At 37.2% G+C, this 19,526-nt stretch overlaps 1 protein-coding gene across 5 annotated transcripts in view; it reads left to right on the top strand.

The window, feature by feature from the left end:
- The window catches only part of atp11b (ATPase phospholipid transporting 11B (putative)), a 64,456-nt gene that overhangs the window by 40,117 nt on the left and 4,813 nt on the right, over positions 1-19,526 (top strand). The window contains exons 25-31 of one of the 5 annotated variants that reach the window (XM_053513402.1): positions 210-348; positions 1,900-1,965; positions 2,066-2,169; positions 2,831-2,996; positions 6,235-6,320; positions 9,376-9,507; positions 9,619-11,168. In XM_053513402.1, the coding sequence (XP_053369377.1) occupies positions 210-348; positions 1,900-1,965; positions 2,066-2,169; positions 2,831-2,996; positions 6,235-6,320; positions 9,376-9,460 (646 nt within the window). In that variant the 3' untranslated portion in view covers positions 9,461-9,507; positions 9,619-11,168. Of the gene's footprint in view, positions 1-209; positions 349-1,899; positions 1,966-2,065; positions 2,170-2,830; positions 2,997-6,234; positions 6,321-9,375; positions 11,169-17,144; positions 17,249-19,526 lie in introns of those variants that run through there. The other 4 variants (XM_053513404.1, XM_053513401.1, XM_053513400.1 and 1 more) reach the window with 4 other exon arrangements.

Raw genomic sequence — 19,526 nt, 5'->3', positions numbered from 1 at the left:
GCTATGTTAAATGGCCATGGCAGCCAAAACTGACAGGCACAAAGGCCATGCCTCCTTTCCTAGAACTAACAACAACAACAACAATATTAATAATAATCATCATAATGATAATAATAATAATAATAATACATCTTGTTCTATTAATAACAAATTTTCATAACAAATTACACCTGTCTTAAACAATCCATTTTGTAACCTCACGTTAACAGAGATATCAGTAAGAACTCGCTGCTGTCCTTCAAAACCTTTTTGTATTGGACCATCCTGGGCTTCTGCCACGCCTTCGTCTTCTTCTTTGGCTGCTACATCCTGATGGGAGAGGACACAAGTCTGATGGGAAATGGGCAGGTCTGCTTCTGCATGTGGACACATGCACATGCCACACAGTCTCATACACTTCCTATTTTTCTTGTTCTCTTTTTACTTTTTATTCTGTCACTTGAACAGTGCCAGTCCGTCAGTCATGCAGATAATAATCAGAAAAGGAGGAGTGCACACGTGCAGAGAGAGAGCAATGTTTTTGTCACCACTTTCCATCTTAATGTTAGGATTTCCGATTTGTCAGCTAATCACTTTTATATTCAGTATGCATCAACATATAAAGTAACCAGATGTTGAGTGGGTAGTGCTACATACAAATACAGCCCAGAGCCTCTGGCACTGTGTACTAAATGTTCATCTTCTTACTTCAAGGGCTATTTAATTAAGCATCACGCCATATGCAAGAAAACATACAACCAATATATTAAAAGTTTCTTGTAAACCCTATTTATTTTCTCACGTTATTTTTATACACTAGTGCAATTCCGCTATTCCAAAGAGACTCCAGCGCTTTGTAACAGGCAGTAAAAAAGCTTTAACTTTTCATTGTTCAGCATCTTGAGGACAGAGTAGTTTATACTTCACTGGGTGAATAACTGTTTATACTGTAGCAGCTTTGACATGCATGAAAACACAGACTTTTTTTGGATGTTCATAACAAAACATATTCCTGTAAGAATTTGGTGTCAAATGGCTGTGGTATAAGAGGTATAATAATCAAATTCTCTAAGGAGGGTTAAAAAAGTAACTTCTCTTTATCACACCAACACACACAGTGGTTTATTCCACTTATTACTTATTGCTCAGAAATACCCTCTTTCACCATGTATAATTAGTTGAATTATTTCCTAAGCTAACCAAATGTATACATTAAGTTTAGGGGGAAAAAGAGGTTTTATTTTGTTTAGGCTGGAACTGCAAATTAATTGAGTTTTCTCTTTTTAAAGACTTTAAATATTTTGAGAGTTTGAGAATATTTGTTAAGATTAAAAATAGACCAAAATTGGACAAAACATCAACTCCCTGAAGTCATTTGTCTGGTTATAACGTTGATAAACTTTGGCTTGGATTTCTGTTTGTTTCCTCCCAGTTTTCTTTCCCATTCCCCCTTCCTTTATTTCTCATCTTTCTCTGTTTCTTTTCTCTCTTTTCACACTCTGCATGCTTTCAGATTTTGCGAGCTAACAGGCAGCTGGTAAGAGTTGATTGGATTACAGACGTGCATGCCTCCCGTTATTTTTCATGTCGTGCCATCTTTGGATTTCTCTCTTACACACACACACACACATACACACGATCTTGGAAAAATTCCCTCGCCGTGCTTTGCATGACTGAGGGGAAAATTAGCTTCCGATCTTCTCCGGATTTCCTTCTCATTTCAGATAGTCAAGTATCATTTACTCAAGCACTGTTCTTTTGTTTTTAAGAAAAGCTTGCAGACATTTAGCAAACAATCGTGTCCTCAAACATTTAGCATCTGACTAATCAACTCCTGACATACTTACAAATAACATCTGTAAAAATCCTGTTTGGATTGTGAGATGTGAGATTTATAAATTCCGCCTTCTGCATTTGTAGATGTTTGGAAACTGGACGTTCGGTACGTTGGTGTTCACTGTTATGGTCATTACAGTAACATTAAAGGTAAGCGGTGTGTGTGCTTGTGTGTCAGTCGAAAAAACACATCTGAAAAAGGTGTAATTTTGAATTGATTTCTCTTTTTAATTAATATCTTTTATGATAGCTGGCGCTAGAGACACACTTCTGGACATGGATGAACCATTTTGTCACGTGGGGCTCCATTGCTTTCTACTTCATATTCTCCTTGTTCTATGGAGGAATTATATGGTACTGCAGCACTTTATTCTTATACGACACACAAATCATAAACAAAATTACTGTCGACTTCTTTGATGTGGCAGGTTATGACCATGTGAGCTGTTGTAGTGGGATAAACATGACCTTGATAACTGCGGTAGTAATATTACGACGTTGTAAACACTGCGCTAAGACCTTGTTAACTGCTGGATCTGGAGCAGTGTTAGGACATAGTGAGCATTTGCAGCAGGATTGTGACCTGGTAAACCCGTTGGGATTGTGACCAATTACACAGTTGTACGGTAATTAGATTTTGACCCAGTAACCTGTTTATTATAAATTAGAAATTTGTATTAAATACACTGGTCTAAAAAACTAACCATGTAAAAACAGGATTGTGACCTAGTAAACTGCTAGAGCAGTAGTCATTTTAAAATTTTACAGTGTTGTAGAGGGTTCGACCTTGTAAATCGTCATAATGGGCATATAGCCTTAGTAACTGCTGCAACAGGATTACATGACCTTGTGTATTTGTGTGATCTTACTTACTGCTGTAGTTGTTAGCTGAAATTAGGCCATATTAACCATTGTAAAATTGTATTGGTAGCTAATTTATCATTGCATTAATGCACATGTGAGCATCTATATTTGTAGAATAATGACATAATACCTTTCCTCCCTTTTCCCTCAGGCCATTCCTTCACACACAGGACATGTATTTTGTCTTCGTCCAGCTGATGTCAAGCGGCTCGGCCTGGTTCGCCATCATCATCATCGTCATCACCTGCCTGTCCCCTGATGTCATAAAAAAAGTGTTTTACAGACACCTGCAGCCCACCAGCACACAGAAGTCTCAGGTCAGAATGGTTCTCTCACTACATCTAACACTAATGATTAAGACGACTGACCAAAGCAGGATGGAATGTGGTGTTTTGCATGAATGGCATTTCAAGATGTGTGCACTGAGTTTAGCTGTCTTAGGCACTGCATAAGCTGACACTAACAGAGAGGAAGCATGTCATTCAGCACAGCAAAGCACAGCATGGCTTGTCAGCAGCACACAATCATGACGTCATTCACAGTAACACACTCACAGTAACACGCTCACAGAAGTGTACTGAGACTGAAGGATCTTCATGTGTACAAACCACATCCTGTGGAAACTTTATAGACTTGCAGTCTAGCTGGTATTTACCTTTAAGAAGAAATGGTTAAAAACATTGGATTGCATTGTAGTAGATGTGTGGTGTGGTAATGATCATTTCACCTTCCTCCTCTTTCTGAGAAGTTGAGTGATAAAGACCTGAAGTATAACTGGTCCATCCACATCAAGTTCCCCTTTGCTGTGGTGTGTGGGGTTTAAAGCCTCACTCAGGACGGGAGTTAGCAAAAAATACGTTATGGAACAATATGATACACAGTGTTTACCATTGTTTCATGCACTATAGACTTAGATTTATGTGTTAACGTGTCTTTTCATTATGACACAGAGAGAGGATTATGGGTTAAATGTGACACACAAAGACATGCTAGCGTGCAGTCCTCCCATGAGCACCATGAGCATGAGTATGTCTTTTTGGTTCTATGCATTGGGTGACGGCTGATTGGTTGGCAGTGAGGCATTTCTAATTGCGTAACTGAACTTCACAAGTTTGATTAATTCAAAACACCTGGAATCAGATAAAAGGTCAAAGGTGCAGCATGTTAACACCGATTCATGTGTTTTTACTTTTTGATCATTTTTCAGACCAGTGTATTTAATACAGATTTCTAATCTACACAAACTCTTGCACTGAACAGCTGGTAAATGAGCACAAGCAAGTTTTTGCCCTTGGCTTTCATTTTTGTTTCACAGACAGCAATTTCATCACATTATTGTAGAATGCATTTGTGTATAGGATACTACAATCGTGATATTATGTTAAAATCAACTGTAGTTCATTATAAGTGAGCAATAACACTGAAGAAAAAAGGGTGGTGATGCTGAATAGTGGCACAACTATCAATTGTCGCACTACTGGACACAGATCCTCCAGAAGACATGCTCATTTTACAGAAAGTTGGTTAGCTGGCTAGCTAGCTCAAGTTTATTTGTAAGTACTGGTTAAAGGTGCTTCTGTTAAAATTGATGTTACTTCTTCCTTCTTTTATTCATTTGACCTTTCATGTTTAAAATCAAGTTAGATTTTTAAAAATCAAAAAAAAATAATTTTTTATACTTTACTCATACAGTGAAACACAGAAGTTGCTTTAAAAAAATAAAATAAAATATGAGTTCTAATTCATTTAATTATGACATGGTTCCTACAACAGTGCCTCCTAGAGAATACGTAACTAAACTCAACTTTATTTGTAAGCACTTTAACAACAGGAATGCCCCAAAGTGCTTCAAATAATTAATAAAATAATCTAAAAAGACATAATTAAAATAACATCACACACATATCTAATAAATACATTTTACTGTAAAGAATACAAGTACTTTTAACATGCATGCAGAGGCAGACTCACTGATAAATCAGCTTCATAAACACTAGCTGATGATCTTCATCTGTTCTAATCTTCATCTGTCCACTTTGTTCTGTTTTTGCCCACTTTGGCCTCAGAATCTTATACTGTTGGTTGTATAAAATGGGCCTTGCTTGAAGCTTCGATGTGTTTAATTTTTCTATATTTGTAAAAAGAGATTTTTTTAAGGTAGCCTTTGTCAGATTAAACCAGTCTTAAACCAAAGCATTTTTCTCTGACCTTCCTCATCATCAGCATGTTTCTGTCCACAGAAGTAGATTATTATTAGTATTAATTTTATATATTTTTTTTGCACCATTGTGTTTAAATTTGAGACTGTTATGTGCAAAAGTCTTGGGAGATTTCTGATAGACTCAAACTGTTGCCAAACACCAAACTGCGGTCAAAATCACTAAACTATGTGTTTAAACGTATTGTGTTGCTGCCAAATAAGTGGCTAACATTCGCATGAAAGTGGCTAACATTCGCATGACATGACCACATTCATACTCTCTCACTGATGCAAGACTATAATACGGTCGGACCGTTAAGTGTTACAGCGAGTCCCAGTCAAGGCTTTAAACCCTTTCATGCTCCGATGAGAGCTCATCCAATCAAAAACCAAGCCTCTTAATGTAGTTTTAGGTGCTGTCTGCTCATTTTGTGTGTGTGTGTTTGTGTGTGTGTGTGTTTGTGTGTGTGTGAGAGTGCTTACCTGTCTTCTTTATGTGATTGTGTGTTGTTGATTGTGTGTTTCCTTTCAATTTTTTCATACAGAGTATTTCAGACTTGGAGTTTGTTTCCATCTGTACATCGGTCACCAGTCGGCATATCTGACTTGAGCTCATTGATTGATTGTTGCCATGGTTTCTTGGCTAACTACTGTACTTGCTAGTGAAGGTGCCATGCACATTTTGCATGTAGAGATGTCATATGTTCATTTAGAAAACCCCAAACCAGGTTGACCCAACTAAAGGCAAATAAAAATCATTTTGTAATGAATTATTGTATTTAACTATACTAGATGAATGCACCCAGTAGTTTAGTTTATTATAGTTACATTTTTATTTATTTATTAAAAAAATTTTTTTTGTTTTTCCACTCTTATATATAGAAAAATACAGTGCCTTTGAGAATGATTGGACACCACAGTGTGATGCTAAACATTTCATATGATTAGCTAACATTGTTCTTCCTCTCTCATTTGCATGAAGTAGAATCATGTCTCAGGTTCTGCCCTGCCTATTCAATTCCACCAAATAGTCAGTGGTCGTTTATTGAGTACAAGATTTTTTACAGTAAACTTCATCAAGAAGTAGCTTTACGGAAATCCAAAGCTGGTGTCTGATCTCTATTGAACGTTTCCGATCTCCTCACTCTTTACCAAGACATTTTTTTAGATGTTCATTTGCATAAATGTAAAGTTTGCAGTCACTTGCTTCCTTTCTCTGTAATACTGACTGGCTGCCAGCAGGAATGCAGGGGTAAAATGTCCGACTGTGAGTGTGTTGACATTGCTCTACGTCTGTGTCTTTGTCCTCTTATTACTGATCCTATGTGTTTTCACCCCCTTCTCTCGCTCTGTAGATGTACTCCAACCGAGTTGCTATAGGTGACGACTACATCGCTCTGCAGCCGCTCTCCAGAGCCAAGAATCAGCTGGGCAAGATTAGGTAGAGTAGGAAGAGTCATTTAACCCCTCAGTGTCGTGCTGCATGCTGTGGTGAAACCCAACTAACCAGAAAACTAACTCAGAAAGAAAGAGAGAGAGAAAGAGAGAGATGTTCCAATACTATTTTAACACACTTTCTCCTTTACGTTTTTTTCTTTGTTTCAGTTTTTTCTGTCATTTTGGACGATTTATTCTAAAAGTAATTTTTAACAAAAAAATTATAAAAATAAGGAAAAAATCGCAAAACGTGTCCGCAGAATGGGGTTTATGTTTTTTGTTTATTTGCTGGTTGTTTTGCTACAGTAAGGGACATCAGAGCATTTCCTTATCATAGTTAATAAGAGTTATAGCATTTATACAGTGAAACCTTGGATTGCAAGCATAATTTGTTTAGGAAGCGTGCAGGCATATTAAAAAACTTGTATGTCAAAGAAATTTCCCCATTAGAAGTTTTTTATTAATAAAAAAATACAAATAAATAAATAAAGCAAATAAGCCTGCACTTTACCTTTGAAAAGAATTCCGACAGGGCAGTGTTTCCGTTAGTGTGAGTTTGTGCGCACACGCTGTGTGTGTGTGTGTGTGTATGTGTGTGTAAAGGTGTAAAGAGGAGGAGGGAGGTGGCTACTGAATAGGACGATTTCACTTTCACACACACTAATGGAAAATTGCATGTGTGTTTGCACACGTGAGTGTCATGGAACATCTCTAATGATACTTGCACACTAACAGAATCAGTGCTTGCTTTGACATTTCCTTTTTCTTTATGCACGTGCACACATGTGCTCACAATGTTATAAGAAACAGTATACACGTACAGATGTTGACTATATAAGTGAAGCATGCACAGTGGGACTGAGCATGAGAGACGATTGCCCATAATCCCATAGCGCGCAAGAGAGAAGAAAAATTGGCTCAGTTAAGATAACGTGACACTTGGCAGAGCGCATGCGTAGTACTTATATATCAAGACCTCACTTGTGTATTAAGTTTAAATTTATTTTAAAAATTTGCTCGTCTTGCAAAACCAAGTTACTCGCAATCCAAGTTTTCCCTGTATTTCTAAATTATATTTATAATTAGTGTGTGATCATTATGATCACTTCAGTTGGATGGATTTAAATGTAAACTTTAATACTCAAGAACAAGTTTGACCTAATATTATCTCTGCAGTTAAACAAATGTGTGTCCAGTAAACAGTAAGAATCTTCCTGTACCCATTTAAATCTGTACTAAAAGGAGCGATGGAATTAAACAAGGGGTTGCTAGATCCAGAAGGGTTTAAGAACCACTGTTTTACATGACGGCATTACAGCATGATGCTGCTTTGCTTATTTGTGTAAGTATGTAAAAACTGCTCCACTCTTGTGATTATAATTAGAAAGAGTGTATGGCTATTAAAAGTAAAAGCTAACAAGGGTGTGTTAAAACAGTACTGGAAATCATAGAGGGAAAATTGAGTGAGCTGATACCAGAGGTCACACAGTTCATCCTGCATGTCTGCCCGAGTCAACCTGCATGTCACTAATGCACATCCCATTTCATTAAAAAAAAAAAAAAAACATTTTGGTGACAAAAATTTCCGTAACTTGCAGCAAACCAGACCTGACCCGTTGGTAAAAAATACCATTACAGTTGTACCTAGAGGTGGCACCATACCGCTTTTTTCTTTTTAATATCTATACTGAAACATTGACTATGAATAGCAATATTTATTTATCTTTAAATAATTAATAAATGTAATAATAATACAATAATTATATAATAACCATAATTGTATTCAATAATAAAATAATTTAGATAAAAAATATATAGTAAGTGGTTAATTAAATAAAATCTGACAAAAATTCACCTAAGTCTGTTTATATGTAAACATTTTCAGTTAAAAAATGTTCTCTTCTTGCATTTATTGACTTTAGGAGTGGCTAACTGTAACTGTTTAAATTTTTTGCACTGCAGGAAGTTATCTAATATTTCCACATAATTACAAGATAAGGGCAGATTATTTTTTAAACTCTGATTGACCGTTTCTTTTTTTAATAATAATACTATAAACAACTAGAGCCATCTCTAGTCGTAGCACAGCAGGTGTGTTTTCAAACACAGGCAAAATTTAGCATAAACTCTACAGCATCTTATCTAAATTAAAGTCATCTGAATTTTATTTAATTTATCAGGTTATCCAGCGCATGTTCCACCGCTGATCCGCCATACAGCAATGTTTTGTTGTTCCACCTCTGTGCTTGTGCACAATGCTCTTTTTTTCAGGTCATTTCACCTATTTGTCTTTTAGCTCAAGCTGAAATAAGCTCTGTAATCTAGGCCTTGTTTTTTCTTACCCCAACATGCATGCTTCAGAAAGCACAATACTCTTTATAACTAAACCCCTGACACCGCTTCAATGTTGTTTTTTTTGTTGTTTTGTTTTTAAATCCTTGAATGCATATGCAAAAAGATAAAAAAAAAGATTCGTTTGTTGTACTTTATTGCTACGAGCACAGAACATGATCTCCAGTCCATTTGACATGAGATTATTATTTTTTAAATAATCATAAATCTATTTTTTTCTGTATTAATTAAGTTTACAACAGAATAAAAAGTAAAAAAAAAAAAAACTTACATGTGTAGAAGGAACTTATAAGTCTAAGTTTTTTTAAACATTTAAAACAAAGTTTAGAGTTCTCCAATTGGATCTACTACCTCTAGTGGGCGCTACAGCTACATCCCCATGTTAACGTGCAAACACAGCTTGTTATTTAGCAGGTTTCATTTATCGTGTCACATACCGTAATATCTGGAATAGCATTCTGGCATAACTGTAATAGATGATACATAATACTCAGATGTATTATATCCATTCCTAAATCATAGGCTAAAAAAAGTGACCTATGTTCCAGAAATTATGGTAACCGCAGAATTTCCTTTCAACACGGTCTCCGCAGTGGACCAGTGGCCATTTTCTTGCTCACTCCTCATAAAAAAAACAAACTTTTTTTCCCCTCCGTTCTACTGTTTTCGTGGTTTTGGAGCCTTAACCAGCTGTTTTGTCCTTCCAGATGGAAGAGGATAAAGTTTCAGTCGGCTCAGAATATGACTCTGCTGAAAGCAGGGACAGAGGGGAGGACAATTGGCAACTGCTAGCTGCTTCCCCTTCCTCTACCCATCATGCAGTCCCCCCCTTTCCCTAGGTAGTACTGCCCAACATAGACCTGTGAAAATATGTGCGTCTGTCTGTCTCTGTGTGTGCTTATATATGTGTGTGTGTGTGTGTGTGTGTGTGTGTGTGTGTGGTTACTCAGGTCATGGGGAAGGTTCATGTTTCGGTTCTGCTCCATCATGTTTGTACTCTGTACTGTGCCATCCATCTGTCAGAGCCTGTGTGTTCTGATCCTCACACTCGTGCCTTTAAGATGTGCATGCTTTTAAATCATTCAATCATTACCTATATTTTTGCAGTATATCTTTAGGAAAAAAAACAAAACACTTTATGGTACATTTTTGTTTGTAATATCCAGATATTATCATAACTGGTACTATGATGGGAAAGCATGTAATGATTTTTTTTATGTATACTTGTTCAGGTATTTTTTTATATTATTATTATAAATGATTTATACGTGACTGTATGACTTTTTTGTCACTGTGTTTATCTTCATTACCAATAAATGTGTACTGTCAAGCAGTGTTTAGCTTCAGTAATCAATTAATTCAGTATTTTTTTTGTTTAGAATCACATGTGAAGGAGTGATTTGTTAATATCCTTTTGTGTTTTAATATTACACGTCTGTTTGCATTGATCATCAGCTCTTATCAGAGAACGCAAGCTACACCTTATTAACACCTTCACTAGCACTGTGGTGTAATACAGCTTTATAACAACAGCTGTAGGTCCAGTTCATATTACTCGGTCTAATATGCCAACCTGTCTGCTTGTACGATTCTTATATGATTTCAGCGGCGATTGTACATCGTACAAATCTTTGTTAAAACACTTGGGTTGTACTGGTTCTAGAACTGCTAAAATAAGATTTCTTGTTTAAGAAGGTTTGCGACAGGTTAAAAAATGTCCAAATGTCGTTACTCGCTCCCCCTGAAAGCACACTCGCTTGGTTGTCGAGTTGAATTTTGAGTCTTTGGAGACGGTCACAGCGGCTGATGGCCCCATTCCACTAATGGGTCACTTTCATTACCCACAGTCTCCCCCCTCTGTTTGGCAGCAGAATTATCATGAGAAAGATGATCATCGTGTCAGAAGAAGAAGAGGTAATGTCAGGAGCTCTATCCTAACCGCAAGCCCTTAACACAAGTAAATCGTGACCATGTGCACTCTTCTGCTCTCAGAACTGCTGCCTAGCGTGGTTGATTTTCCACTCGTGCATGGTAATGTGTGTGATTTTTGAGACTAGGCCTCATACTTTCAAAATCAGACAAGAGTGATTTCTATGCCGAGTGGACTGAGTGATGAGCGTCAGTGCAATAAGAAAGCATTCTCCAAGTGTTCCTCACACACCCAACATTGTACAATTTCATAAGACTTGAGAAATGAAGGTCTGAATATGTTATCATTTCTAGAATAACAGTAAATTTAAAGGGACTTATAAGGTCTGGCGGATGCCTCACAGGAACAGATATTTAAAACGTTTTTACACGAGTTTGTCTAAGAAGAGACGTGTTAAAATTTCACATATCTCTTCTGTTAGCACTTTGTAACAGTCAGATGAAGCTTTTTCAGATGTCTTCATGACAGATAAGTTTTGGAGCTTAAAAAGAATAAAAATGTGAGAGGCTGTTTCTATGTTCCATGGCATTTAACAATATTAAAGGTAACTAAACATAAGTTTGACAAGGCAGTGATTAATAAACACACTGCAAATATTAGGAAATTGTTTTTATATAACAGGACTAAAACGCTCCAAGACTTATGTTTATGCTGTTATGGAAACATAATCAACAACAAAGTGGTAATTGTATCTCCACTTCATCACACCATGTTGGTTAATTTTCTATAACTTCATGACACTGAGAGTTGATTCCTGAGAGCTCTTGTGTGGTGAACTGATGGATATGTTATCATATTGTATGTGCTTGCGTGCGTGTGAGTGTGTGTGTAAGAGAGAGAACGAGAGGGAGAGAGATGTCTCTGCTTCAGATCCAACTGGAGGCTCGTTTGATTAATGACTCTGCATGGTTAATTTCAGCTCATTACAGATGTCTGGTGTCTCCATGCAGACGCTCCTTTCGTCATTAGTGGGCCGCCGTTTTACTTTAACGAGCTTTACATGTTACCAAAACAGTTATATATGAAGTCTTATAATAATATAGTAATAACATATTCATAATAACACAACATCGACACAACCACATAAGTCTGCACAAAGGATTGAATTTTTTTTGAGTATTATTAAATTGAATTATTTAGGAGTCGCAGAGGCTCTGTGCTGCCTCAGGCTGTGACACAGTTTCATACCGTTTTTACAAGATTCTCTACACAGTTCTTGCTCAGATCAGACCTGCCTGGCTTGCTGCCTTATCTATAGGTTTGTTATACACATGTTTCTGCCTGTAACATGAACCCCTGTCCTCTGAAATGCCCCAAATGTGCACAATGATTTTCTTGAACCTCTTCTTTTTTTCTTTTTTCTTTTTTTACTTGAATCAGTTTCCTAAATATTGTTTAAATCACCATTTTATTTGTTCTTTCGTTGGATATACAAAAACAATAATTAAAACTAATAGACAGGATGTTACTTTATGATAATTTGTCATTATTTGTTATTGCAGAAGTAGTAGTAGGTAGCACCCTGGAATTTGTACAGTGGGGCAAAAAAGTATTTAGTCAGCCCCCCAGTTGTGCAAGTTCTTCCACTTAAAAAGATGAGATAGGCCTGTAATTTTATCATAGGTATACCTCAACTATGAGAGACAAAATAAGAAAAAAAGATCCAGAAAATTTTGATGGATTTTTAAAGAATTTATTTGCAAATTATGGTGGAAAAGAAGTATTTAGTCAATAACAAAATTTCATCTCAATACTTTGTTATATACCCTTTGTTGGCAATGACAGAGGTCAAACGTTTTCTGTAAGTCTTCACAAGGTTTTCACACACTGTTGCTGGTATTTTGGCCCATTCTTGTTGATGTTTTGGGGCTATCGCTGGGCAACACAGACTTTCAACTCCCTTCACAGATTTTCTATCTGGTTGAGATCTGGAGACTGGCTAGGCCACTCAAGGACCTTGAAATGCTTCTTACGAAGCCACTCCTTTGTTGCCCCTGCGGTGTGTTTGGGATCTTTGTCATGCTGAAAGACCCAGCCACGTTTAATCTTCAATGCCCTTGCTGATGGAAGGATGTTTTCACTTAAAATCTCACAATACAAGGCCCTATTCATTCTTTTCTTTACATGGATCAGTTCTGTTTTGGTTACATCTGACCATATAACATTCCCTCAGTCCACTTCTGGGTCATCCAAATGCTCTCTAAAAAACTTCAGACAGACTTGGACATGTACTGGCTTAAGCAGGGGGACACATCTGGCACTGCAGGATTTGAGTCCCTGGCGGCGCAGTGTGTTACTGATTGTAGCCTTTGTTACTTTGGTCCCAGCTCTCTGCAGGTCATTTACTAGGTTCCCCGTCTGGGGTTTTTGCTCACAGTTCTTGTGATAATTTTGCGTGGAGCCCTAGATTGAGGGAGATTATCAGTGGTCTTGTATGTCTCCCATTTTCTAATAATTGCTCCCACAAAACACCAAGCTGCTTACATATTGCAGATTTAGTCTTCCCAGCCTGGTGCAGAGCTACGATTTTGTTTCTGGTGTCATTTGAGAGCTCTTTGGTCTTGGCCATAGTGGAGTTTGGAGTGTTTGGTTGTGGACACGTGTCTTTTATAATGATAACGAGTTCAAACAGATGCCATTAATACAGGTAACGAGTGGAGGACATTCTCTTAGAAGATGTTACAGGTCTGTGAGAGCAAAAAAAATCTAGCTTGTTTGTAAGTGATCAAATACTTATTTTACAGAGGAATTTACCAATTAATTAATTAAAAATCCTACAATGTGATTTTCTGGATTTTTTCACTTATTTTGTTTCTCATAGTTGAGGTATACCTATGATGAAAAGGCCTGAGGTTGAGGTACCCCTATGATGAAAAGTATGACGGGCCTCTCTCATATTTTTAAATAGGATAACTTGCACAATCGGTGGCTGACTAAATACTTTTTGGCCCCACTGTAAATTGACTCTTTTACCATTTAAGAAATGCCAAAAAACATTCATCTTAATACAGCAATATACTATACTATATACTATACTATTAGTTCACACTTAATTATTAATGATTATTTATAGAAATTCTAGTTTAACTCACAATCACTGTTAGTAGCGACAGCAGAAGGCCAAGTGTGCAAGTCTACTCCTCCAAGTGGACAACAAGAAGCTGCCAGAAATTGATGCTCACAATAGCATCAATTTTTTGTTCTTGTCTGACAGAAGTGGAACCTAATGTACACTTCAGCTGTTGGTGCTTATTCACCTCAGGGTATAACGGCTGTGTGTGCTTCTATATTTTGGGGCAATAGTGACTCAAATAGTTACTGATGGTTACAGTTATCGGGGTCTGGGTTCAAGCCCCATTTTGGCAGTTTTAGAAACACTCAAACCATTCGATCTGGTGCCATCACTCGAACTACGGTTAAAGTCACAGCGATCATACTTTTTTCCGCCTCATTTTGATGTATGATGTGAGCTTTTAAACCTGTTTCTGCATGACCGTGTGCATCCTGCTGTGGCCACACGATTGGCTGATTAGATAACCGCATGAGTGTGCAGGTGAAACTGTGTTTCTCTAAGAGTGGCTGGTGAGTTTGTATACAAATATATATTTTTATTAGAATCTTGTTGCTTTTGTTTGCTATTAGCATTTTGGGTTAAGCATTAAAAGGTTACTGTGTAAGTGTTTACAGGTATTACCTATAAACAGAAAGATTTTACAGTATTTGAACAAAGTTTTCACATGCAGAATCAGCAGATAATCTGGTATTTGGCCTCTTTAATGAATTGCAGTAGCTGACGCTGCATTCTCAGCTTAGAAGCTAGCCTTTTTTTCTACAAAGCTGAGATGTAGCATGTCTCTGAGGGATTTGTGGAAATGGAAGATCTGTGAGGGGATGTTTGCTTAGTCATCAGAATGCGGAGGTAAAGATTCCGCCGAGGAAGATATTATAAACTGATCAAGTGATCAACTCCCTTTTTAGTTTGCACAGTGCCGTTTTAAAACTACAGCTGAAAAAAAAATTTTTTAAATGTCTGTATATGAATCTTTAGGTGTTTATCAGAACAATGTGGAAACTTCTGGCTTTAAGGCAATATGATACAATCTCAATTCACATGACGGTGATTCAAGATATGTCAATACTTTACCAAATGAATGAATCTTCTACAATACGACTCATTTTGATTCTATTTAGCTGTCTTTGATTTGTAATCAATTTTGTTAAATACTGTTTATATTTCTATATAGCTGCACGATTTGATAAATAAAAAATTACACAGCGACAGATTATATTGTCAGATTTTGTGATTGCAATTTAAGCTACAATATTAAACATTACTATTACTATTAAATGTACCATTTCATCTTTAATTGCACTTATTTAGGCTAAAACCAAATAATGGCACAAATGATCTCAGGAAATATTTATTGATCATCTCAAAATAAAATTAAAAACTACAGTACAGTTATTGACAAACTGTACATAGATTTACAGTTCTGCATATATTATGTGTAACAAATTGCAGCCTTTTGCGATCAAACTATTTCGATCTTTATTCAATAAATTTTTGTAATTTTATTCTGATATCTGGGCTGAAGTTTTTCTGAATGTTTTATTTGTTAGTTTGTTTGTTTTACACACAAAATGTGTCCTTTTTTCAATAATCATTGACAATGATAAATTAATTTCAGTTCTTTAAAATTAAAACAAATCCATTTTACCCCAAATCAGCTAAGACATGCTATGGGACAGACGGACAGACAAACAGCCACAGACAGACAGACAGCCACAGACAGACAGACAGCAACAGACAGACAGACAGACGGATGGACAGAAGCAGGATAAACATACTGTGTCCTGGGTTGGGTGAGTCTTTTCTGATGCTGCTAGCCTTTATCTGCAGCTGGCTAGCAAACACATGCTTGTCCAGGTTTGCCATTTCGACAACCCATGGTAGGTTTTTCCTGTCCTCTGCAGTGCAGTTGGCATGCAAACATCAAGGCCAGCGGGCCCAACTGAGTCCCACTGTGGCAGTCATGTGTGAACAAGATTTACAGGGCTGGACCGAGCATGTAGCCGTGCGGTACTCCAGGGTTCAGAGTGAGTGTGAAGAGGAGTTGAGTCTCCCTTCTCTCAGGTTATGGTCTGTTATATAATGCGGTTCTCTTGGCCCGGCTTGCTGGTTTTGTGGTGATGTTTGAAATGAATATATATCCTTACACAGGTTTTTGGGTGCTCCAGGTGAGTGTGGTGCGTAATTAGTTGGTCTGTTTGCTTGCTTAGCAAACTGATGTTTGTTCAGATCAGTGGGGCTGCTGGCCTTGATGTTTGGTAGTACAGGTTTCTCTAAGCAGTTCATAATCACCAGTGTTTAAGCAACTAGTCAGTCATCATTCAGCAATCTTACTGATGATGTTTTTAATTTTTTGTGTGCACTGTTACTACGGATTTAAAACAGAGGCAGCAGCTTGTACTCAGATTAAAAACGTCTTCTTATCGATCAGTACGTCTTCTGTGTTCAGCCTAACACCCTGTCAGGTCCTGCTTCCTGGTCCATGTCAGTCTTCCTCAGGGTGACTCAGACTTTGTGTAGGTGGAGCATGAGAGTGTGTGAAGAAAAGATTCAGGTTATCAGGGAGTGCCGTGTCATTTTCCTTCCCTGGATAAATCCTTACACTGGTAATAAACTAATAATCTGTGGGATTGATGTGTGTCAAAATCTTGTAGTTTAATGACATTAATTATTGTTCTCAAGATGATGTTTTATGTGCTGCTGTATGTACTCTTTGTGCCCAAGCAATAGAAGCTCCTAGCTACCAGGTGAGTCATGACAGCATTTGCGTCTGTAAATAAATAGTAATTATTTTATCTGAAATTCTTTTCAGGTCTCTTATTTTTAAATCTGACACCGGATTTAATATTTATTATTAAATGTTAGCAACTTTGTAGCTCAGAGACAGACTGTTAATTCGCTCACACACACGGTCACTTAAACACTGATGTACTGTGAATGAATTTGTCATGCAGCTGAAGGACGTCACCCTCATCCTTGAGCTAGAGCTTTATCCATCACTCTTATAGATCAACTGTGGGCCTTATATATAACACACACACACATAAACACATTGTGTTTCTCATTCATCTTCTATGTGCGTGTGTGTGTGCATTACATCACTGAAAAAAACATTACCTGTGTATTGTGTTTGAAATTTGAGATGTTTAATAATAATAATAATAATAATAATGTTAATCATTTTAATCCCTCTTGTTTTTCTTTTACTTTACTGATCCACTGTCTTCTCTAATCATTGTTTTTCTTAATTTGTTTTGTTTTTGTCTTTTACTTTCCTGCTCTAACTGTTTCTTCATCCTTCTTATTGCTTTTTTTTCTCTCTCGCTCATATTTTTTTCTCTTTGTACTTCCCCCGTCTTTCTTTGATCCCTCTATCTGCTGTTATTTCTCTCTTAATCTATCTTTCTTTATCACTCCATCTAAATTTTCTCTCCTTGTCGCTCTCAATCTCTCTCTCTCTTTCTCTCTCTCTGCAGTGTATCGAGCCGTACCGAGGCGTTACCTGTATGGACTCAGTGTCTTGTTTCCCAGAAGGCCGTGGTTTCTGTGGCTTTTTGGAGCGACTGAAGCGGGCCAACAGGTGCCAGTTCTCTCTGTCTAACACTCCTGAGGAGCTTTAGAGTGCAGCCATAAGCACTAGGCACTGCTCTTGCGCGGGGCGGGGTGGGGCAGGGCGGGGCAGGGCGTGACGAGTAAACTAAGCTTGACCTTTACGTGTAGCTTGAGGAAATACGCGGCTACAAATGCACTAAGGAAAAGTCACGTCTGTTGGTTTCTCTGTCTTTTCTTTAACTGTGGCATTGTTTCTTTCGCATACTGTTGTCGCAGAGACATTAAGTCATTCTGGACATTAGCCCATTTAAAGCATTCATCATTTCTCGTTGAATGTTGGGCAGTGTTTAGTCATTTGGATATGTTGCCTCCTAGTTGTGTGTTTGTGTCTGTTGTGGTAGGTTTTGGTACGGTGGCCCTGAAGTGCAAAACAAATTAACAAAACCCAAAACAAAATAACAAATTCAAAACCAAATTAACAAAACGGAAAACAAAATAACTAATATCTGACTGGCCGAGAAGTGCAATACAAATTAAGAAAAAGGGAAAACAAATTAAAAACCAAATAACAAAACCCAAAACTATTTTTTTTGAGGGGGGGAGTTTTGTTGTTTTGTTTTTGTTTTTATTTTGTTTTCGGATTTGTTAATTTGGTTTTGAATTTGTTAATTTGTTTTCCGTTTTGTTAATTTGTATTGCACTTCTGGGCCAGTCCGATACAAACCGGAAAAGGTAGGCAGAGATTGCGAATGAAATGCTTACCGCTAATTGGATGAGACATCTGTCACTCAAGATACACAGGAAGTACTGTGGTAGCGGTAGATTTGTGTGTGTATGAATGTACAAACATTATTGTGGTTTCAAATATGGCGTACTTACGGTGGCCCTAAAGTCAGTTTTGTTACCTTTTTTGCACTTCACGGCCATCATAGTTTCAAGTGAAGCAGACACACAAGAAACAAAGATAAAGAAACAAGTTCCTACTTCCTGTATATCTTGAGTGACAGATGTCTCCTCCAATCAGTGGTGGGCATTTCATTCGCAAACTATACCTACCTTTTCCGGTTTGTATCGGACTGGCCGAGAAGTGCAATACAAATTAACAAAACGGAAGACAAATTAACAAATTCAAAACCAAATTAACAAATCCGAAAACAAAAATTGGGTTTTGTTATTTGGTTTTTAATTTGTTTTCCGTTTTGTTAATTTGTATAGCACTTCTCGGCCAGTCAGATATTAGTTTTTTTGTTTTCTGTTTTGTTAATTTGGTTTTGAATTAGTTATTTTGTTTTGGGTTTTGTTATTTTGTTTTCAGTTTTGTTAATTTGTTTTGCACTTCAGGGCCATCGTATTTTGGACTGTGTGCAGCCCTAATGCACTCTGCTTCCCAGGTTTTGTCCTCATCTGTCTTTGGGAAGTTTCTGTGCACAGAAAAGCTGTGAGATGAAAAAACAACTCTCTTAAAGGAACAGTTCGGTGGAAAAAAAAAAGGCGTTTTTTTTTTTTTTTCATAAAACTGGTCCTTTAATGCTAAAACACTGCCACTGGAACGAAACGTTTTACCGTCTACCAGCCACAAGAAAACAGCGAGACCACACATTGGCATAGCTAAGGAAATATTTCCGAGGGAAATTAAGAAATATACGAAATATTATAATCTAACTGTGACGAAACTTCTCATAATATCTCTAAATGCTACGGAAAAGAAAACATGTTTTATTTTCACAACGGTTATATTACACAACAGAAAATGATTTCAGCTGCATGGCTAAAACAACGGGAATCATACGAACCATAATTGAACAGGAAAAAAACGATTGTGAATGCTCCGTCCTGTTTCTTAAATCCAACATGCTAGAGCAAAAGCGCTTGTTAAACGTCGGTCAATGTTTTCTGAACATCGTTTATAAACAATTAAAGTGCAAAATCGCGTTGTTTAACAGGCTTGTGCCATATATTACAGTATAATGGTCTCTACAGGAGATCACACTGCCATGATGTGCAGGGACGTTTACTCCAGATATATTATATTACCAGACCTGATAACTCTTACGCATGACAAGCATGCTGCTCCCCAGTTAAATGGCAGAACTCGCTAGTGCCAACTTATCATTGAAAAATATACCAAGACAACAGAAGAGGAGCTGATCAGTATTTAAATGATTGACATTCACAATTAAACACCTGGAAGTCCCGCCCCTTTTCACCCACTCGTCAATGGACTCCCAGGGTGCTCTCGCGTGTTTGCAAAGAAAATGTAATCCTTCAGTGTACTGTATGTTGGACAAGTGAATGTTTAATCAGTT

This window comes from Clarias gariepinus, chromosome 15 (assembly GCF_024256425.1).
Source record: "Clarias gariepinus isolate MV-2021 ecotype Netherlands chromosome 15, CGAR_prim_01v2, whole genome shotgun sequence".
NCBI classification, from domain to species: Eukaryota; Metazoa; Chordata; class Actinopteri; order Siluriformes; family Clariidae; genus Clarias; species Clarias gariepinus.
This window is presented reverse-complemented; position numbering and strand designations above follow the sequence as displayed.